This window comes from Nannobrachium achirus (assembly GCF_963921795.1).
Source record: "Nannobrachium achirus genome assembly, chromosome: 11".
Classification (NCBI taxonomy): domain Eukaryota; kingdom Metazoa; phylum Chordata; class Actinopteri; order Myctophiformes; family Myctophidae; genus Nannobrachium; species Nannobrachium achirus.
This window is the reverse complement of record NC_137820.1, coordinates 23,134,435-23,152,315: the sequence shown is the minus strand read 5'-3', so window position 1 is coordinate 23,152,315 and position 17,881 is coordinate 23,134,435. Positions and strand designations below refer to the sequence as shown.

General features: G+C 42.3%; 1 protein-coding gene across 1 annotated transcript; it reads left to right on the top strand.

Moving 5' to 3' along the window:
* Positions 1-495: 495 nt before the first annotated feature.
* On the top strand, positions 496-17,019 carry LOC308294881 (uncharacterized protein; the record flags this gene model as incomplete). Its single annotated transcript, XM_080737792.1, has 8 exons — positions 496-1,009; positions 1,438-1,581; positions 2,116-2,774; positions 11,458-11,595; positions 11,986-12,128; positions 12,427-12,594; positions 12,986-13,094; positions 14,388-17,019. The coding sequence occupies 8 exons, from the start codon at positions 496-498 to the stop codon at positions 16,110-16,112; spliced, it is 3,600 nt and encodes a 1,199-aa protein (XP_080593918.1). The 3' UTR covers positions 16,113-17,019.
* Between the last annotated feature and the right edge of the window lie 862 nt (positions 17,020-17,881).

Below are 17,881 nucleotides of genomic sequence, written 5' to 3'. Positions count from 1 at the left end.
TTAATCTTGAGTAAGTTCACATAAAGCTTAATGTCCTGCACAATATTCAGAAGGTTTTTGACAAATATATTTTTTATTTATACATGTTTGACACCGAGGACAGCGAAAACGTTACGTCACGTCACCCACCCATATATATATATATATATGTGTGTGTGTGTGTGTGTGTGTGTGTGTGTGTGTGTGTGTGTGTGTGTGTGTGTGTGTGTGTGTGTGTGTGTGTGTGTGTACATATGTATATGTGTATATATGTATATATACATGTATATATGTGTATATATAATCAAATGTATGTACTACATCACATGACATTGTTACTACCAAGCTTGCAGCGACGCATCAATGTCAATGCCAAGTGTTTCCTGCAATAATGTAAACAACCGTGTTTACCACTCTGATCCTCCCTCCCCCATTCTGCTGCGTCCCGTGGCCCCGCCCCCCTCCTGCCTCTCACGCACCAGTTACGTATGACCGTAAAAAATAGAAACTTCCAAGATGGCCGAGTCCGTGGACTCCATGCATTTCGCAGCAAATAGCAAAACAAATTCCCCCAAACCCCTGGTACCCAAACGGCCGCCGGAGAGCCGACCACAGTCTTCCGCTGACATTTACCCTCCGCCCGCCAAGAAGGTCCGCGTCGAGGAGAAGGGCCTGAAACACAACAGGAAAGTGAACGGGGAGGTCTGCGCAGGAGGGGAAAAACAACACAACGGGAAGCAGAGTTATGGAAGCCCAGCGAAATGGAGTTTCGGCCCGGCCAAGCCGAGCAGCAACTCCGCGGCGGCGACGGCAGCGATGGCTCCCGCTCGAAAAATCTTCAAGATCAGCAACTTCCTCGCCTCGCCTCCCAATAAAGTCAAGAAGGCCAAGGAGAGGCGACACAAGGAGAAGAGCAAAACATTAAGCGCTCAGACGCAGAGTTCACCCATCGCTGCTGCTGTGGAGAAAGTGAGCCCTGCTAGCTGCCATACAAAGACGGAGAACGGTGACGTGAAAACGTTACCGAGAGGTAGGGCAAGACAACACAAACACATTTTACTCACACAGACGCCGTTTGTCCATTCATTTGTAACGTGGGGGACATTTACACTTGAATGTTAATGCTTAAGAATTATATAAGTATAGTTAATTATTTCATAATTTTGTATTTCAAATTCACGTCTCCACGTTGTTTATTTTTTTAGGCCCAAGTGGTGGTGGTACGCACGTGCCAATGTTTGCCCATTATTATTTATGTCACTTGTATGAATTGTGTAAAAAGGGGACCCCAATTTAAATAAGCCCAAAAGCTTTCTTGTGGGTTTTATCCTTTTAGTTGACCTTGTATCAGTGAACCTTTTCCTATTCAAACTTATAATAAAGTATTCAATCAATCAATCAATCAATCAAAGCCAGTATGATTGGTAGCAACATTGTCTCTGTAACTTTGCATTTCAGACCACCGTGTGAAAGAAAAAGACGTGGATAAGAAAAAAGAGAGGGATAAGGAGCAGTGGAAATATCATGCGTTGCCACCTGTGAATGACATTGCTCGAGAAAACGGAGAAGTGAGTGCTCCTGCTGCTCCAGCTCCACAGAAAGGTAAGGACGAAATGTACCAGTTGATCCCTTGTTGTTGTTATTATTTGTATAGTATGATATAACTTTGCCCTGTGTTTACATGACAAACACAACAAAAATAAAAAAACAATCATGTTTTATATTTCCCTATATACCAGCAGTCATAATCGACTGGAGTCCCCCCCCTGTCTGTATTTTGGTGTTTGTTTTGGTAGACAGGGCTGCCAAAACAAACCATGAAAACATCCAAACAAAAGTGAGAGCTGGCAATATGTATCTTCAGGTAGAAATCAACACACAGTGGCTGATAACTGCCGTTATGGAGGGAAAATGTGTATATTGTTATGTTATGTAACCACAGGGCAAAGTTGAATAGTATAATGATCTTATTATCAAATCCAGTATAATTTCCAGTAGACTGCATACACGTGGCTCTTACAAGCCATTTGTTTTAAATGTCTGCATTCAGAGGTTTTCTAATAGATCAAATAGCATAGAATTTACACTTAAATTAGTTGATATTCCCTTCTAATATTGTGTATGTTTTACCTGCAGAGTCAAAGGAGAAGACCATTACTGGTTCAAAGGAAGAACTCCTGCTGAAGAAAATGAAAAAGAAGAAGAAAAAGAAGCACAAAGATGGTGAGAGAGAAAAGGAGAGACGTAGCCGGCCCAAGATGCATCATCGCTCAAGCCAGACCATGTGCTCAGGTGTATCTCTGGACTTCCCTGACTTCCTCAGCAAAATCAACGGCGGGAGCAGCAGCAGCCTACTCCAGCCATCATCAGCACCACACCAGGAATATCAAGAGTCTCCCTTTTCTTCCTCTCTGGCCAGGGAGAGGCTAGGCTACAGCTCCCCTATCCACTGCGCCCTATCGCCAGGATTGGCGGGTCTGGAATTTGGCCGTCTGATCCACATTGAGCAGCAGGCCAACGGAGGAGCATCAGTGGCACATGCCTACACTGATCAGCTCTCCGGTCTATCACCAGCCGAGATGCAGCGGTTCGCTGAGGAGTTTGTGGCCCTGTCGTTCAGCGAGAACGAGAACCAGGCGGCGCACTACGTAATGGGGATCATCCATGGAGCGGCCGGATACCTCCCAGACTTCCTGGACTACTTTTCCTGCAAGTTCCCCAATTCACCAGTGAAGGTGGAGGTGCTCGGGAAGAAGGACATAGAGACGACAAGCATGGCCAACTTCTACACTCAGGTGAGAAATGTGTTAACATTTTTCTTCTCAACAGAAAATACGTTGTCGGTGTAATCGTTGTTGAGGAGAGAGGATTTGAAGGAGTTGGAAAGACATCAGCCTGCAGATGTCCACCACCACAGGGTGCAACACATTGTCTCGGTGCATTAGTCACTCTGCTTTGGCCCTGTGCTCATGAAAGTCACACGTGAAGCTGAAGCACTTGTTTTTTGCATGTAAGCTTATCCACATCTCAGATTTTGTCCTAGTCTGAACAGATGCTTATGACCAGCAGACCAGGATAGGATTGTGCAAAAACAGTCAGCCCATTGGGAGTCATATTCTTTGGAATGTCCGGGGACCATTCGTCTCCCTACAGACATGGAGCCTACAAGACAAGTAGTGTTCAAATCAAATTAAACAATCACCTGTCTTTCTGGAAACGGTTCATACTGCTATGTGGCCCCCTAGTTGTCTCTTTATCAGTCTACTGTTTCAGATCAAAGCCTTTTCTTTTAAGACGGGCCTTTCACAACTAAAACTAATGTGAAAGTGTACTTTAATTGTGGTATACTGTATGTTGAGAACAAAGCCACAGTTCTTCCTTCACATTCTGCTTGTTTTGAAATTCACCTTTTGTACCTTTTGTGGTGGCTTTCTAGCCAGCAATAGTATGGCAACATTTATTTATTTTCTTTAGTAAAGAGGCAGGAAACCTAGGTAGCATGCAGGTCACCTGCAAGACAGGACAGAAGTTGTATTCAAACTCAGGTCCTCGAAACATAGTCATAATGGTTGCGTTACTAGACACCCCACTAGCACATTTATATTTTAAATAAATAGCCTATTTGTACATTCCATCACTCTATTGAATGTACAGGATACACGTACATTCAATGGAGACTGCAGAACCACTTGTGGTAGATGGTCTCAATAGAGATAATGGTTAAAGTCATACTGTTTGACTGTCACTGTGCCAATAAAGTCTTGACTGTTTTTGGTGTGCGGACTCTACCTCTTTCAAGTTAAGCCCAGTACCCATAGTCGATGTGCGTATATTGAAGTTTCCTTTGAAGTCATACTGTGTAACATTTATTTCAGTAGTCTTTTGGTGACACCTCTTGTAGTTCTGTTGTCAGTACAGCTTAGGTTTATTCGGAAGTGCCGCTCAAAAGGAAAATACAGGGCCCTAGCATCTGAGGCTATTTTGGAATGCGACAACATGCCAGAAACGTCAAAATATTCATAAATAAATACTTTCCGGTACATTTCCTTTGCCTACATCAGTTTGGCATGTGTCGGGTCCAGACACAAATTGGTGTTTAGGTGTTTATTGAAGTTGACAAAAGACACATTTATTTGGAATGTTATTGTGATATAACATCTCCAAAATGTAATGAAGAATGTGTACATTCTAAAGGGGAATTGGGCTGTATAGTCTCCAAAACATTAAACGATATACAAAACCAGAAAACGTGTGTAGGTCACAGGAGTACACTGTACATGTTTTGAGACTCAGGCCAGTTTCAGATACTGTATGTCTTAATTTCTTTCAAAGCACCACAATAGTCAAGAGACACGTTTAGTTCTGCCTGAAGATAGTCTTTCAAGTTTCATCTCTTCAGTGCTGCAGCATCTCCCACCTGGTTCTGTGGAAACCAGCTTTTCCTCATCTCGGCACAGCAGCATAGCAATCCTTCTTGTCTTTTTATTTTTATTTTATTTTTTATATATTTTATACATCTTCCTCCTTTTCAGCTGGGGCTTCTCGGGTGCCTCTGGTTTTGTTGTACTCGGTTGGACTGCCAGCTGAGCAAGTTGTGCAACTACTGTATAGAGCCCAACCAATGCCACATTTTTGGGGCCAACGCTGATCCCAATTTTGTGGTTTCCTAAACCACCGCTTACCTATATTTTCAAAAATAGAAATGGCACAAATAGCCAAAATACAAACTTGAGAGTAGAAAGTGAATAGATCGGCTATTTTTGAATATTTTTGAAGTCGTAAACGTTTCGGCTCCATAGAAGTTATAGAAGTTACAGATAATGGCCGATATATTATGCCAGATCGACGATAATATTAGTCCAGCTCTACCGTTTAGGCCTATCCAGAAAAGGGAACTGCTTGAAACAAATCTGTTATCCAGATATAGTCATATACTGCTGGTCATCCTCAGTCCCACCTAATGTCAATTTCTTTGACCAGCTTGCTTTTAATTCTTTTGGCTGTCATCATCTGTAAGGGCCATGTGGCATCTTACACATTTCCCAGTGTAGTGCAGACAGGGAAGTGTTGTCCTTTTCAGACAGTAGTTCAGTCTGTCAGAGTTATGTGTGTTTTGGTGTAAGATCCAGTGTACTGCTCTCGTTCTTCCTTGTAAAGTTTAGGTCAGAAAGCACAGTGGTAACAGGCCAGCATTACTACAACATTGAATAGTGGAGTTACCAAATGTAGACCCATCCTGAATCAGCTGCTCCTTCTGTTTTATCCAGTTTCTTTTTCTTTGTCTCCCATTCTGAAATGTCCCACTATAGATGCGAGATGCGCAGTATATCAAAATATTTTATTTCCCATACTGTATCGATACTCCAGGTTGTAGTATCGCAATACTTTTGGAGGAAATAAAAGCTGTGTTCCCATGCATAGAAAGTAAACCAATGGTACAAGTCCGGTCCTGACACTCCACTCCTCTAGACAGTGGCGGCTCCAGGGAATAATCAACAGGGGGCCTTCATTTTTGGGGGCACTCTATTTTACAACACCCCTATATATAGCAAGCAAATGCTCACCTACTGTATATAGATGGGCAAGATGGTGCCGATTTCTGCTGCGTTTTTGCGTCAAACTAGTTTTATCACTGAAATCTCCTGTGCTGTATGCACAACAACACAGGAATAGACATCAAAACTAATCCGACGGTGCAGTGCCAGTGTAGGCTACCTTTTATTATTGCATTTTCATTAAACTATTAGTTAATTTGAAAATGTATCTAATGATCACATCACAAAGAACATAAAAATAATAATTATTAATAATATTAATAATTAACACCTGTAAATCATCTTCAAATATTGGTGGGGTATGTTACTACTGGCCAATCTGGACTGGGAAGGCACAAAGTCTGATTTGTTGGCCATTGCCCCCCCAATGCCCCCCCTGTGGAGCTGCCTATGCCTCTAGATGTAGCTGTTCTTTAGCTAGTTTGCCTTCCAGTGATTCATGTCAATATATATCGCAATATATCGTTATTTATATCGCAATATGTTTCGCATCGCAATATATAGTGATACAATCATATTGTGACCCAAGTATCGTGATACATAACATATCGCGAGGTTCTTTGTCAGCAGCAGCCACGGTGCAACAAACCCTTGTTTGAGTTGGCGCTGCATGATTCTTGGCTGCTAAACGTTTGTTTTTAAGAATTGATGATTCTCTCTCACAATATATATTTTATTTTTCCTCTCCATAAAAACATTGATTGCACTCTTATATGTGAGTAAAAAATGCATCTGAGGTGCATCTTTCTGTCTAGGCAGGGCTTTAAACTGACAATATGACATATCAAAGTGCTTGACTTACAGTCCTATCCTGGCTGGATTTGAAACCGGGCAAGTGCTGACATTTTATCACTGACGCTAAGCTGCCTGCTTGCTCAGGAGAGAATCTTTATTTTGACCTTCAGGCAATACCACTTCTCAACAAGTCGTAGTCAAACCAGACCACAGGATATACATTTCTCAATAGAAGAGAAGGGAGACCAAATAATACCACCATCCACATGTGATATTTATATTGTATATCTTAAAGATTGGTCAAAATAAAAATATATTCCAGAAAAAAAGTTACATAGTGTAGCTTTAAACGTAACATTATATCAAAGCACTCGATTTAACTCATTAAAACCGTGAAAGTGTCATTTTAGTTACTCCGGCTCTTTTTTGCACCCCAGACAGTTTTTCATTGCTTGATTCGATTCAGTATTAAGATATTTTATATTCATTTTATCCTAACCATGTTAGACTAATTTAAAACACACGTCCCATGACATTCTCCTTCTAACATAATGTTTTTTTTGGGGGGAAAACATAAGAAAATAACTTTGCACAAAACATTAAGAGCAATAGGAAAATGTGAGAAAATAGTACAGTAGTAAAGAAATTATTAAAAACAAATCCTCAGTAAAAGGCAAACAGAAATGTATTCTGCTTTGTTTTGAAAGAATATATATTATGTCATAGCAGACCTGCAGTTTTCTGGGAGTATGTTCTAGATATGTACTCTCCACATGTAGTTTTCTCTCTGACCTGTCCTAGTCGTGATAACCTCACAATATCCCAACTATTCTGTCCCTAAACCAGTGCTTTACAAACCAACTGTGGAATTTTGAAATCCTCTTTTGACAGAGAGTGAGCAGTGAAAAGATCAGGGAATTGGAGTGATACGATCCACTTTGTTGGTATTAGTAAGTACTGAAGTATCGATTGTGTTCTGAATCGATTGCGGCTGTCTGATCAGTATTTTAGGGAGACCTGCGAGGCCAGCGTTTAGCAGTTGTCCAGGACAAGTTCTTACAAATCCTGTTGAGACATGGGCACCATCCTGACTGCCAGCGAGCTAACCTCGGATCAACAGACTTTCCATAGTGGAGGAAAGCCTGGTATTCGTTCTAAACTGAGCCGTATGATCCGGTTTAGGGAGAAAAAAAAGAGAGGTTTGTTCCGGTTGGTGTTATTATTTCTGTTCCCCACATGATGCTAGTCGAGTTAGAATAAAATATAAACATACCAAATGAAACGATTATACCAATTAAACCAATTTTAAGCTAGGGGAATCATTTTGGAGCTGCACGGCACTGGTGGTTCCGGCCGCCTGATGACTACAAAATGACGTAAAAACTACAAAAGTTATTTCCACTCCCTACCGGATCAGAAACCTGAAAATGGTATTGATCCCAAGCTAGCCTGGGTGCCAGCCTGCTCCCTCCGTTCTGCGATTTGTTTTGTCTCTCCACATCAGTCTGGAAACCCTTGAATCTCCAAGGGGATGTGGGACATAGAAAGCGGCTGGAACACAACCGCGGCTTCTGATTGGTCTGGTGCGGGGCGGGACTAATACACCAGTGTGTATTGGCTGACTGATGACTTAGCTTCCCTAACCCTCTGATTCGTTGGATCAACATCCAATCAGCAACGGCGTCACTTACGTCACAACTGACGTTCAGAAATACTGAAATACTAGTCAACCGAATCATTTCCAGACTGTGATGCGGAGAGACAAAACAAATCGCGGAGCAAGCAGGCTGGCACCCAGGCTGATATGTAGCATCGACCATGTCTTTATGACATAGCCTGAACCAAATTAAGTAATGAATAACTGATGAGAGGAGGAAAGGAATTACTCCGCTTCATGAAGCTACCACACACACGCACGCACGCACGCACACACACACACACACACACACACACACACACACACACACACACACACACACACACACACACACACACTCTATATTAGACAGGTGTCACAGGTCTCCCTTAAATATGAGACCTTCCCTCAGTAAAAACAGCCACAACCAGGGACTCATTATACTGTTTGACTGTTTGAAATAGAAATATGAAGTAACAAGGGTTTGATGAGGGTGAGGTTTGAACTATTCAGAAATAAATAAGCTATTAATTTAATATGAAGTAACAAGGGTCTCACTATACCGCAAACATTCCTCACATAAATATGAAGTGCGTTAGGAGGAGCAATGTGAGCTAGTATTGTCTGTCCACTATTCCATTTGAATATCCCCTTCAGTCTTGATAAATCTTCTGACAATCAAAATGGCTGTATTGCAGAATGAGTGCAAAGCCTGTGCCACTAGGACTAGGTCACATCCAAAAATGTTTTACTTGGCTTTGTATAAAGAAGCTTTTAAATAATGTGTCTCAAGTTGAACAATAGATGCAGACTTAGGTGTGGACTAGCCAAGGAGCAGTATTCTGCAGAGTGCTGAATGCAGATCCAACTGTAAAGGTGTGTTCAGAGTCAGACCAAAAGATATATTTATTGCCGTTGCTTGAATCGCTTCACTTTTTCCGCTAGGTGTTGATATGGGACAAAAGCGTTCATTCACGCGTTCAGCTAATTATGTCATGCTGTCAATCACTAGACATACAATGCAAACACTCTGTACCGAATTCTAATAACACATTTTTAATCTAGTACAGTAGCTGTATGTGTGAAAATAAGAAAGATTGAGCAACCATGTTCTATTTCAGCGCCTTGAAATAGAACAGCAGCGCATCGGCGCGGCGGGCGAGGCGGCAGACCCACGCCTGCACACGTCTGACCCCGCCGGTGTGGGTTAGTTATTTGAAAATAATCGGGCGTATGTTTTGACGCGTCTCGTCCGGTGTGTGTTTCCCTTAAGTGTGGCGCACTAATAAATGTTATCTCTCGGTGTGAACACAACTTTTAGTCCATGGGCCATACGAGATGTTGCTCTCCGAAAGGTAGCAAAGGTTACTATGTATTTTTGAAAAGCTATATATCTGTAGCATTCTAGATATTTAGATGGTATGTAATTCATCCAGCGGGAAGTAGTTTCATAAGTCTGTTAGTAATGAACTGCACACTCTTGGCATTTAGGAACTATGTCAATTTCATAAATTGTAATTGGTAGATGTGTTCAGTTCTTCACCCCTGTACTCACTATGGCCAGGTAATGCTTCATAGCATATGTTTTGCTCTGGTTGTCCTGTGTATTGAGAGTTGCAAAACCTCCTTAATAAAGGGGAGAAGAGGACATTATTAAAAGTTCTCAAAAGGCCTGAAAATTAAAGACCAACCCAAGTGAGTTTAAGCCCGAGCCATACCCGAGCCTAATAACATTAAGTTAAGAGCCCAAATAACAACATGCCAGGCAGCGGTTCAAATCGACAGTTTATTTGTGCTGAGCTGAGCTGCACAGCACAAACACATACTGTACACACACACCCACACACAAGAGAGTTTAGTTCTGAGAAGCTGCGCAGCACAAGCACGCACACACAGGAGTACAGGACTGCACGATTGACGATCAAACCATAAAAAAGACTTGCACTAGCCTACTGCAACAGACGGTCGGAAATAAGACATCATAAAAAAGTGTAGTCGAGTGTTGAACATTTAATCCAGTCTTTTCTTGGTTTGCCTCCTCACAAGCGTCCCGTCAATATAAGTAAGTCTCACACTGATTAGTACTATGATAGTCTCTCTCAAGCCAGACAACTATTTTAGAGTCTGTAATCACACCGCCTGAAAGCGGTACAAAGGGATTTGCCGTCATCATTTGTCGTTTCTGTGAAAATGTATTTAAAAATATCTCAAAACTATGTTCTTTTAGAATGTCCATTTCTGCTAAGCAGCAAGCTATTTATGCTTGGACTAATTAGATTTATGGGGACAATTATTTATGCAACTGCAAAGGGGGACATCCGCTTTTCAGTCATGTAAACGCTACAGTTGTATAGACTGTATGACGGAAGCTTTGGAAAATTGTGTGAGGCATCAGTCTCGAGAGACTATTACTATGAGAAACCTGTAATATAATTAGTCAACGCAGGTTTTGTTTTGAAGTTCACCTACACAGCGAAGTCCATGACGTCTCTTTTAATCTATCTGTATCTCACTGAGCGGTCTCTTTACGTTCAATTTAGTTTAATTTATGAAACTCGTAGTCCTCACTCCTGAACTAGTTTTAGGTCTAGTTTGTCTGCCTACTTAACACGTTGCTTGCACTGCAGGGTCCGACAATAAGGATTGCCCGATTGCCCTGGGCATGTAAAAGGCGGGCAACTGCGGGCAATTAAAACCTGTTCAGACCTGCCTGCACGGCCAACATTTGGGCGCAATGTTTTGTTTTCATTCTTGATTTCACTCTCTCTCTCTTGCTCTCTCTCTCTCTCTCTCTCTCCATCTGTGTGTCTGTCTTGTCTGCCTCTCCCCCCCCCCCCCTCTCTGTGTGTCTCCATCTGTGTGTCTGCCTGTCTCTTTCTTGCACCTGCATGCATGTGTGTATGCGCGCTTTAATAAGTTTGATTGGTTTGACCTAGTTTACAGGGACCTCCAGCTTAGTCCAAACTCCAAAGTGTGCTGTGCTGCACAACACACATCTTAAAACATACTTTGGGGGTATAAGTGTTGTGTGGAGGCAGGTAAGTATTTATCATTTATCTGAGGATTTTTATCCTTCGACAAACTATCAACACCTGGTGTGCCTGCCACACCAGGGTTTCCTGCAGGAAAAAGGCTTGGCCAGGTGGTAGGCTAGGGGGGATAGATGGCATAGATGACATTAGTTTAAGGTTGTAGGATAGGCCTACTTGGAGAGGTGGCAATACGGTTTGTACAAGTGTGAGATGGTCAGAATGGTATTTCACAAAGCAAAATATTAAGTCTGAAAAACGATTGAATATCAGACATGGCGATAATGACAAATCTTTAAAACCAAATATTAAAAGTGACAATTCTAAATTGTAAGAGAAATGGGAAGAAAAACCTTTACTCAATAAATAAATAAATGTGTTATTATTTATTTATTCCCTACCGTTGGAACAAATAGTGTAATTTTCGGCCTGAACCGCCTGACTTTGAGAACTCTCAAAATGATACAGTCAAAACAACAAAAGATTTTAGGTTTTTGTCTGCTGTGCTTTGGTCCTGCTGCAGGTCAAGCGGACATATTCCCAGGGAACGTACCGTGCCGGGGCCATGCGGCAGGTCAGCCTGGTAGGGGCTGTGGACGAGGAGGTGGGGGACTACTTCCCTGAGTTCATCCAGATGCTGGCGGATTCTCCCTTTCTGGAGGTTAGCGGGGTTTAATATGCATATCGTCGTTGTCGGGTAAAAACCTTGTATGTCCAAATCCGTTCGTTTTGCGTTTATCCTTTTAAAATGATTTAAACTAGTGAAAACAGCCGATCTACAAGCACACAACGCCTCGCATCGCGAGGCGTTGTGTGCTTGTAGATCTGCTGTTTTCACTACTTGTGTGCGACGGCCTTGTATAATGAAGCAGGGCTTTACTTTGCAAAAGAAAGTACTCATTTGAAACTTTGAGATACGAGGTTTCCACCCGACAACGACGATATATGCGCGTATGTGCTCATATTCTGTAGCAGGTGGCTGTTAATGTCTTTGTGACATTCATCATTATGTGTTGACCATGAATGTTTTTGGCGCTCTGTGTTTGCGTAGCGGACCCTGCCGTGGGGGACGTTATCCAGCTTGCGGTTGCAAAGCCCCACCGAGAGTGACGATGGCCCCATCATGTGGGTCAGACCAGGTGAACAGATGATCCCTATGGCAGATATGCCAAAATCTCCCTTCAAAAGAAAAAGGTGGGTTATTGATGTTTTGAGTAAGGTAACTTAAGCACTGTTGATAGAGTTTTGAATGGTTTCTTTATGCTGTCTTTCATTTAAAATTAAGCTGTGCTGTGTTGTTGTTTTTTAATACTATTATTTCTAAAGAATCGCTCACAACTGCAACACTTGAAGTTTCCGATCTGCTATTTTAGCTGTTTTTGAAAATATTAATGGCAGCATGCCCAAAATAGGGATGTCAGGTTGAAAGTGGTTAATGGTTGGAACTGCTGCAGGCTGTTGATGTTTTTCCACAAACGATTACTAATTGCAGGTCCACTAATGAGATAAAGAACCTGCAGTACCTGCCTAGAGCCAGTGAGCCCAGGGAGATGCTGTTTGAAGACCGGACGCGAGCCCACGCTGACCACATTGGTCAGGGCTTCGAGAGACAAACCACTGCCGCTGTTGGCGTGCTGAAGGCTGTGCGCTACGGAGAAGGGTGGGTGTACAATGACAGTCCTCCACGATTTGTATATAATAATAATATCTCAAATGTATATAACGCTTTTCTAAGTATCCAAAGACACTTTACATTGGAGGGAGGAGAAAACAGCAAAAGAAATATACTACTATATTAGGGGAAAAAAGAACACTAAGAAAAGGCCAAGAGTAAGGAATAAAACAAATAAAACTGTGGAATGAAAAGGTGGGTGTGGAGTTGGCTAGGGGAAAGAATTAAACGTAAGAATACACTTGATTTGTGTATTTGCAAGAATCTGGCAATACAATAAATCACAATACAAGGTTTACGACTCATTAAACCTTGATATTTCCGTACACTCCTAGAATACACGCATTCACACAGTATTTGGGACTGTGTCTTTTTACAGTGTTTCTCCCTCGCGGATCACCAAAGATGTTGTATGTTTCCACGCTGGAGATTTCCCAGAAGTGGTCATGAGGCTCCAGCTGGACCTCCACGAACCCCCGCTGTCACAGGTGAGTCACAACACCATTGACAATCGTCAATCTGGAACTTGATGTTTCATTTAACCCATTTAGACCTAGAATTATTGAATGCTTTAACTATTGAAAAATAGCAGATATACAAGCAAGTATTTTTTATGCAAGTATTTGAATATATCTATTTAAAAGCGAATATTTGTAACTCAAATATTTGCTTCTGGGGGTCCCTGGAACAACATATTTTGAGATGGGAGTCCGTGGCCAAATACCTGCAATTTTGGGGGTCCTTCCTTGACAAGAAACAGTTTGAGAACCACTGATTTAGAGGAAGGATTTAGAAGTTGTGTCAAAGATCGGGTCAAAGATATTCAAATACTTGCACACATTTTCACGTTTTTTCAAAAAGTAGCAGATCTACAAGCTCGCAGCGCGCGCTGTGAGCTTGTATATCTGCTATTCTTCAATTGTTAAAGCATAACATAATGGTTAAAGTGGTTAAAATCTAATGCGACTCGGGCGCGTTCCAGGTATTTGAGTGTTAAGTACTGTTTGTGGAACTTGATCCTCTACTGTTATTAGGAACTCATGGTAGGGATATATGTACCAGTAATACTTCAAGGCATTTGAACACCCAAGTTTCAAGCAAAATATTTTGCAGGTAAAATGGTTATTAAATACTCATAATACTGCAGGTTCAATCAATTTATAATTATCCACCAATTATATATGTCCACCAGATGTCACATTTCTCCACAAACCCTCCGTGGGGATGGCGATGTTGACTACTCATCGTTCAAATGGATTCATTTCAGATTGAGGGTGGAACAGTTCATTCAAGTAATCAATTTAACCAATTATAAAATATAAATGAAAATCTATTTGAATTACAAAAAAAATGACATTGAGTTAAATGTTTTCTTTCCTTTTTCGAAAAATTCTGGTTCCATGTGGCAAAGGCCTTATGACAGAATTTATAACTATAGTGTGGGACCATTGGGAACAAATATTGAAATATAATCCCATGTTCTCAATCAGATGTCCTTTATGTGGGAAAGAGGCAGTAAAGTTAGATGGGATTTCTGGCAAGTTATGTAGTCTCTTGTAATTCAGTTTTTCAAGTTGGGGAAATTAATCAATGAAACATTTTAGCCTGTACTCATCCAGATACCTATACGGGGTTTCAGTTAAAAAGGCAAGCAGGGAGTTTGAAATAGAATTCCACCTGGACATGTTCCAGTGTTCCAGTGCTTTCACATTTGCCATTGTCCGTCTGTTGTTAACCGAGGTGATTATATTTCCCTGTGCCTCCCGCCACTCCCTTCACAGTGTGTGCAGTGGATCGACGACGCCAAGCTGAACCAGCTGAGGAGGGAGGGCATCCGCTACGCACGCATCCAGCTCTACCACGACGACATCTACTTCATCCCCCGGGGAGTGGTCCACCAGTTCAAAACGGTGTCGGCCGTCTGCAGCTTGGCCTGGCATGTCCGCCTCAAACAGTACCATCAACAGGAGGGGGGGGAGGAGGAGGAGGAAGAAGAGGAGGAGGAGGAGGTAGAGGGGAGCTGCGTGCCTACACACACACCATTTCAAGTCAAAGAGGAAGATGAGGACGAGCAGCCCATTCCATCTGAAATGAGCGAGTGTGACAGTCCCACCAACAGTCCCACCGAGAAGCCACTGAAGGTGGCAGACGGGGAAGGCGAGGTGCCGTACTCACCAGGGCCGACGCCGACCTACAAGGACGAAGACCTGGGGGAGGTGGCGGTGACAGAGAGCGAAGTGAAGGACTCGTTACCTACAGAGTCTCTGACCTGCATCAAAACTGAGCCGAATGAGAGCTCCCTCACAGCTCCACCTGCAGAGATCAAGGCAGAGGAGGGAGAAAGTAAGCCAGCGAGAGATGGTTGCACGGGTCCCCATCAGACACCACGTAAAGGAGATGAAGAGGAGGCTGGAGACAGCAGTGTTTCCTCAAAGACCCCACAGCACTTAAGGAAAGAGTATGACGTGGATGAGAGGCCACAGAAGACAGCCGCACAAGGCCAGGGCCCTAAAGAAAAAACGAAAGACATTGGCGTTGCGGCTGTATACACAACAATCCCAATCAAGAAGGAAAAAGACAAAAACAGGAGTAAGGACAGGGACAAAGATGACAAAGAAAGGGCCAAAGAGCGAGAGAAGAAGGAGGAGCGGAGTAGAGAGAAGGAAAAAAAGGATAAGGGGAGAGAGAGGGAGAAGGAGAAAGAGAGAATTAGAGAGAGGGAGAAAGCCAAGGCAGAAGGTGGGAAAGAGGGCAGTGCAACAACACTTACCAGGAAGAAGGAGGATGAGGACAGGACAAGAGAGGGCAGCAAAGCTCCGCTTCCTGCTCAGCGAGAGGAGAAAGGCGTCAGGGAGGCAGAGGTGCCACCTCAAATAAAGAGAGAGAAGGAGCATGACAAGGACAGGGGTGCCATGCACGTGGCACCTCACACAAAGCACGATAGAGAGGAAACTAGAGAGTCCGGCATGCATAAACACAAGTCGTCGCATGGGAAGAAAGACAAGAGTGGCCACAGGGAGGCCAAAGAGAGCAACACATCATCCATACATTTGTCGCACACCAAATCGGGGCGAGAAGATGGCAAGGCTGGTGCTCACAAACATGTCCATGCTGTCATTAAGAAGGAAGGAAAGAGAGAGAAAGACGTGAGCTTCAAGGAAGAGAGGAAGAAGTTGAACACTACCACGGGCTCTGCTCCCCCCGAACACAAACCACCAAGGACGCTCATCCCCTTTGACCTCTTTAAGCCAATGGACATTCACCAAACTCTGTCCCACTCCTTCACAGACAGTAGAGTTAAGACCCACCATCACAGTGACTCCAGAGGCACGTCTTCAAAGTCTGGGTCTGACAGCCGGACAATAGTGCCCTCCAAAGGACCAAAAGTAAAGGACACCATGCAGATGAAGCCTGTAATGTCGGTACAGGACACACGACCGCAGCACTCATTAAAACACCCACTTAAACCACACACACCCCAAGCGCAGAAAGACTTTTTAATATGAATGTCTAGATGTGTAGTCTTCTTTCTACTGTACAACTTACGTTCAGGTTATGTTGTAATATTTGGAAAAAGCATCCCTTTTTCACAACATTGGTCTCAAGCATTGACTTTTTAATATAGGTCCCTGTTCAATTACTTGGCATTACACCAACAGAGCCATGTCATTTCAGCGCTATCATGAAAAGAGGATGTGCTTTCAAACTATTTCAACTACACCGATGTAAGAATGTAAGCTAAGTAGCTCACTTCACGTTTGTTAGAGAATGTACGTAGGCTGTATATCAAACCTGTTATGTGACCTGTGTGTCAGTGCCTGTGCACTACTTAGCTACGCTCTTAAAGCACCTATTTTAGGTACTCAACTAGTCAATCTGAAAACAACCCTCCTTACTCTACATATATAGGAATGACCTCCATTCATTGTTAGGAACATGATAGCGAGTTATTGCTATCCAAAGGAAATACTCTTCTACATTGCTTTAATCTATCCTGGTTTATCATTTGATTAACACTTAAAGGTTGGAGCAAGTGGTTGTTTTCAGATTTGACTCAAGCCTAATTTATACTTAATTGCGCGACCGTGTTGCTTGCCGTTAACTGATTTTCAAGCGGTAAAACATATTTATCGCTTGAAAAGTTATTGCGAGTGACACTGTTGCACATCCAAGTATAAATGAAGCTTTAATTTGACTCACACAGGGCTGTAAATGATCTGTATGTACTGAAACTGTACAGTATAGATGTATTAGCACCAATGTGAGAAAATGTAAACAGAAATTGCATATATTTTTTGTAAGACGAGTTTTATTTTCCATAGAACTTATTTATATCATTTACTGTCTGTTTTTATTTGAAAGCAACTTATGTGAGAATTTTGCTGTAAATACATTTTATTTCTTAAGATAAGACTTGGTAGTGTGATTTATACTCTGATCAGAACCTCCCAATAAATGGTTCGTAATATTGACTTGGCCTTCTTGTGAGTGTCTTGTATTTATCATCAATAGGTTTATTTGTTTATATTTTCAAATGTATTATTTACGGAATACAAAGTGCTTGTTGAATAATGTGGGGTGGGGGTTAATGCTACAGAGAAAGTTAACTGGTGGCTGCTCAGATAGTTCTGATGAGCACTTTGGGGGGAACAGTTAGGGGTCAAGTGTCTTGCTCATACATGTCACAACAGCCAGGGGGTGGAAATCAAACCTGTAACCTTCAAGGTGATACACCATGCATTTAAAAGGTATTTATGTCATATTGTTTATGTCCCAAAAACGTTTGTCAAAAGGTTTGAGGCTAAATTACCACTCCTGAATAGAGAGCCTCTCTCATTTTTGAATGGCTCTCAGCATTTCAGCTGCAGTACCACCTTTGGCCTTTGCGCCCCCCCCCCCCAAAAAAAAATCTTTTTGAAAAAAGATTTATTTTTGAAAAAAGTTTATTTTATTGTTTATGATGACGTCACAATCGGCAGATGACGTCACAATCGGCAGCAAATCTGGATAGCCTGTTTTGAGAACCCGTGGGATACTTTTAACCTTCGCCTTCTCAAAACCAGAGAAAGACAACGGTCAGAAATGGGACTTTGTGAGGATAGAAGGTGCTAGTGGGAACCCAAAAAAAGGTTTTAAAATAGGAAAAGTGAAATTTCATGGTGTATCACCTTTCAGATTCCCTTGCGACCCATCCTGCTATGGCTGCCCAACAAGCTGGGACCGTGGCTCCTTGGCAGCCCGTCTACACATTCAACTGGCCACCCCATAATGAGAT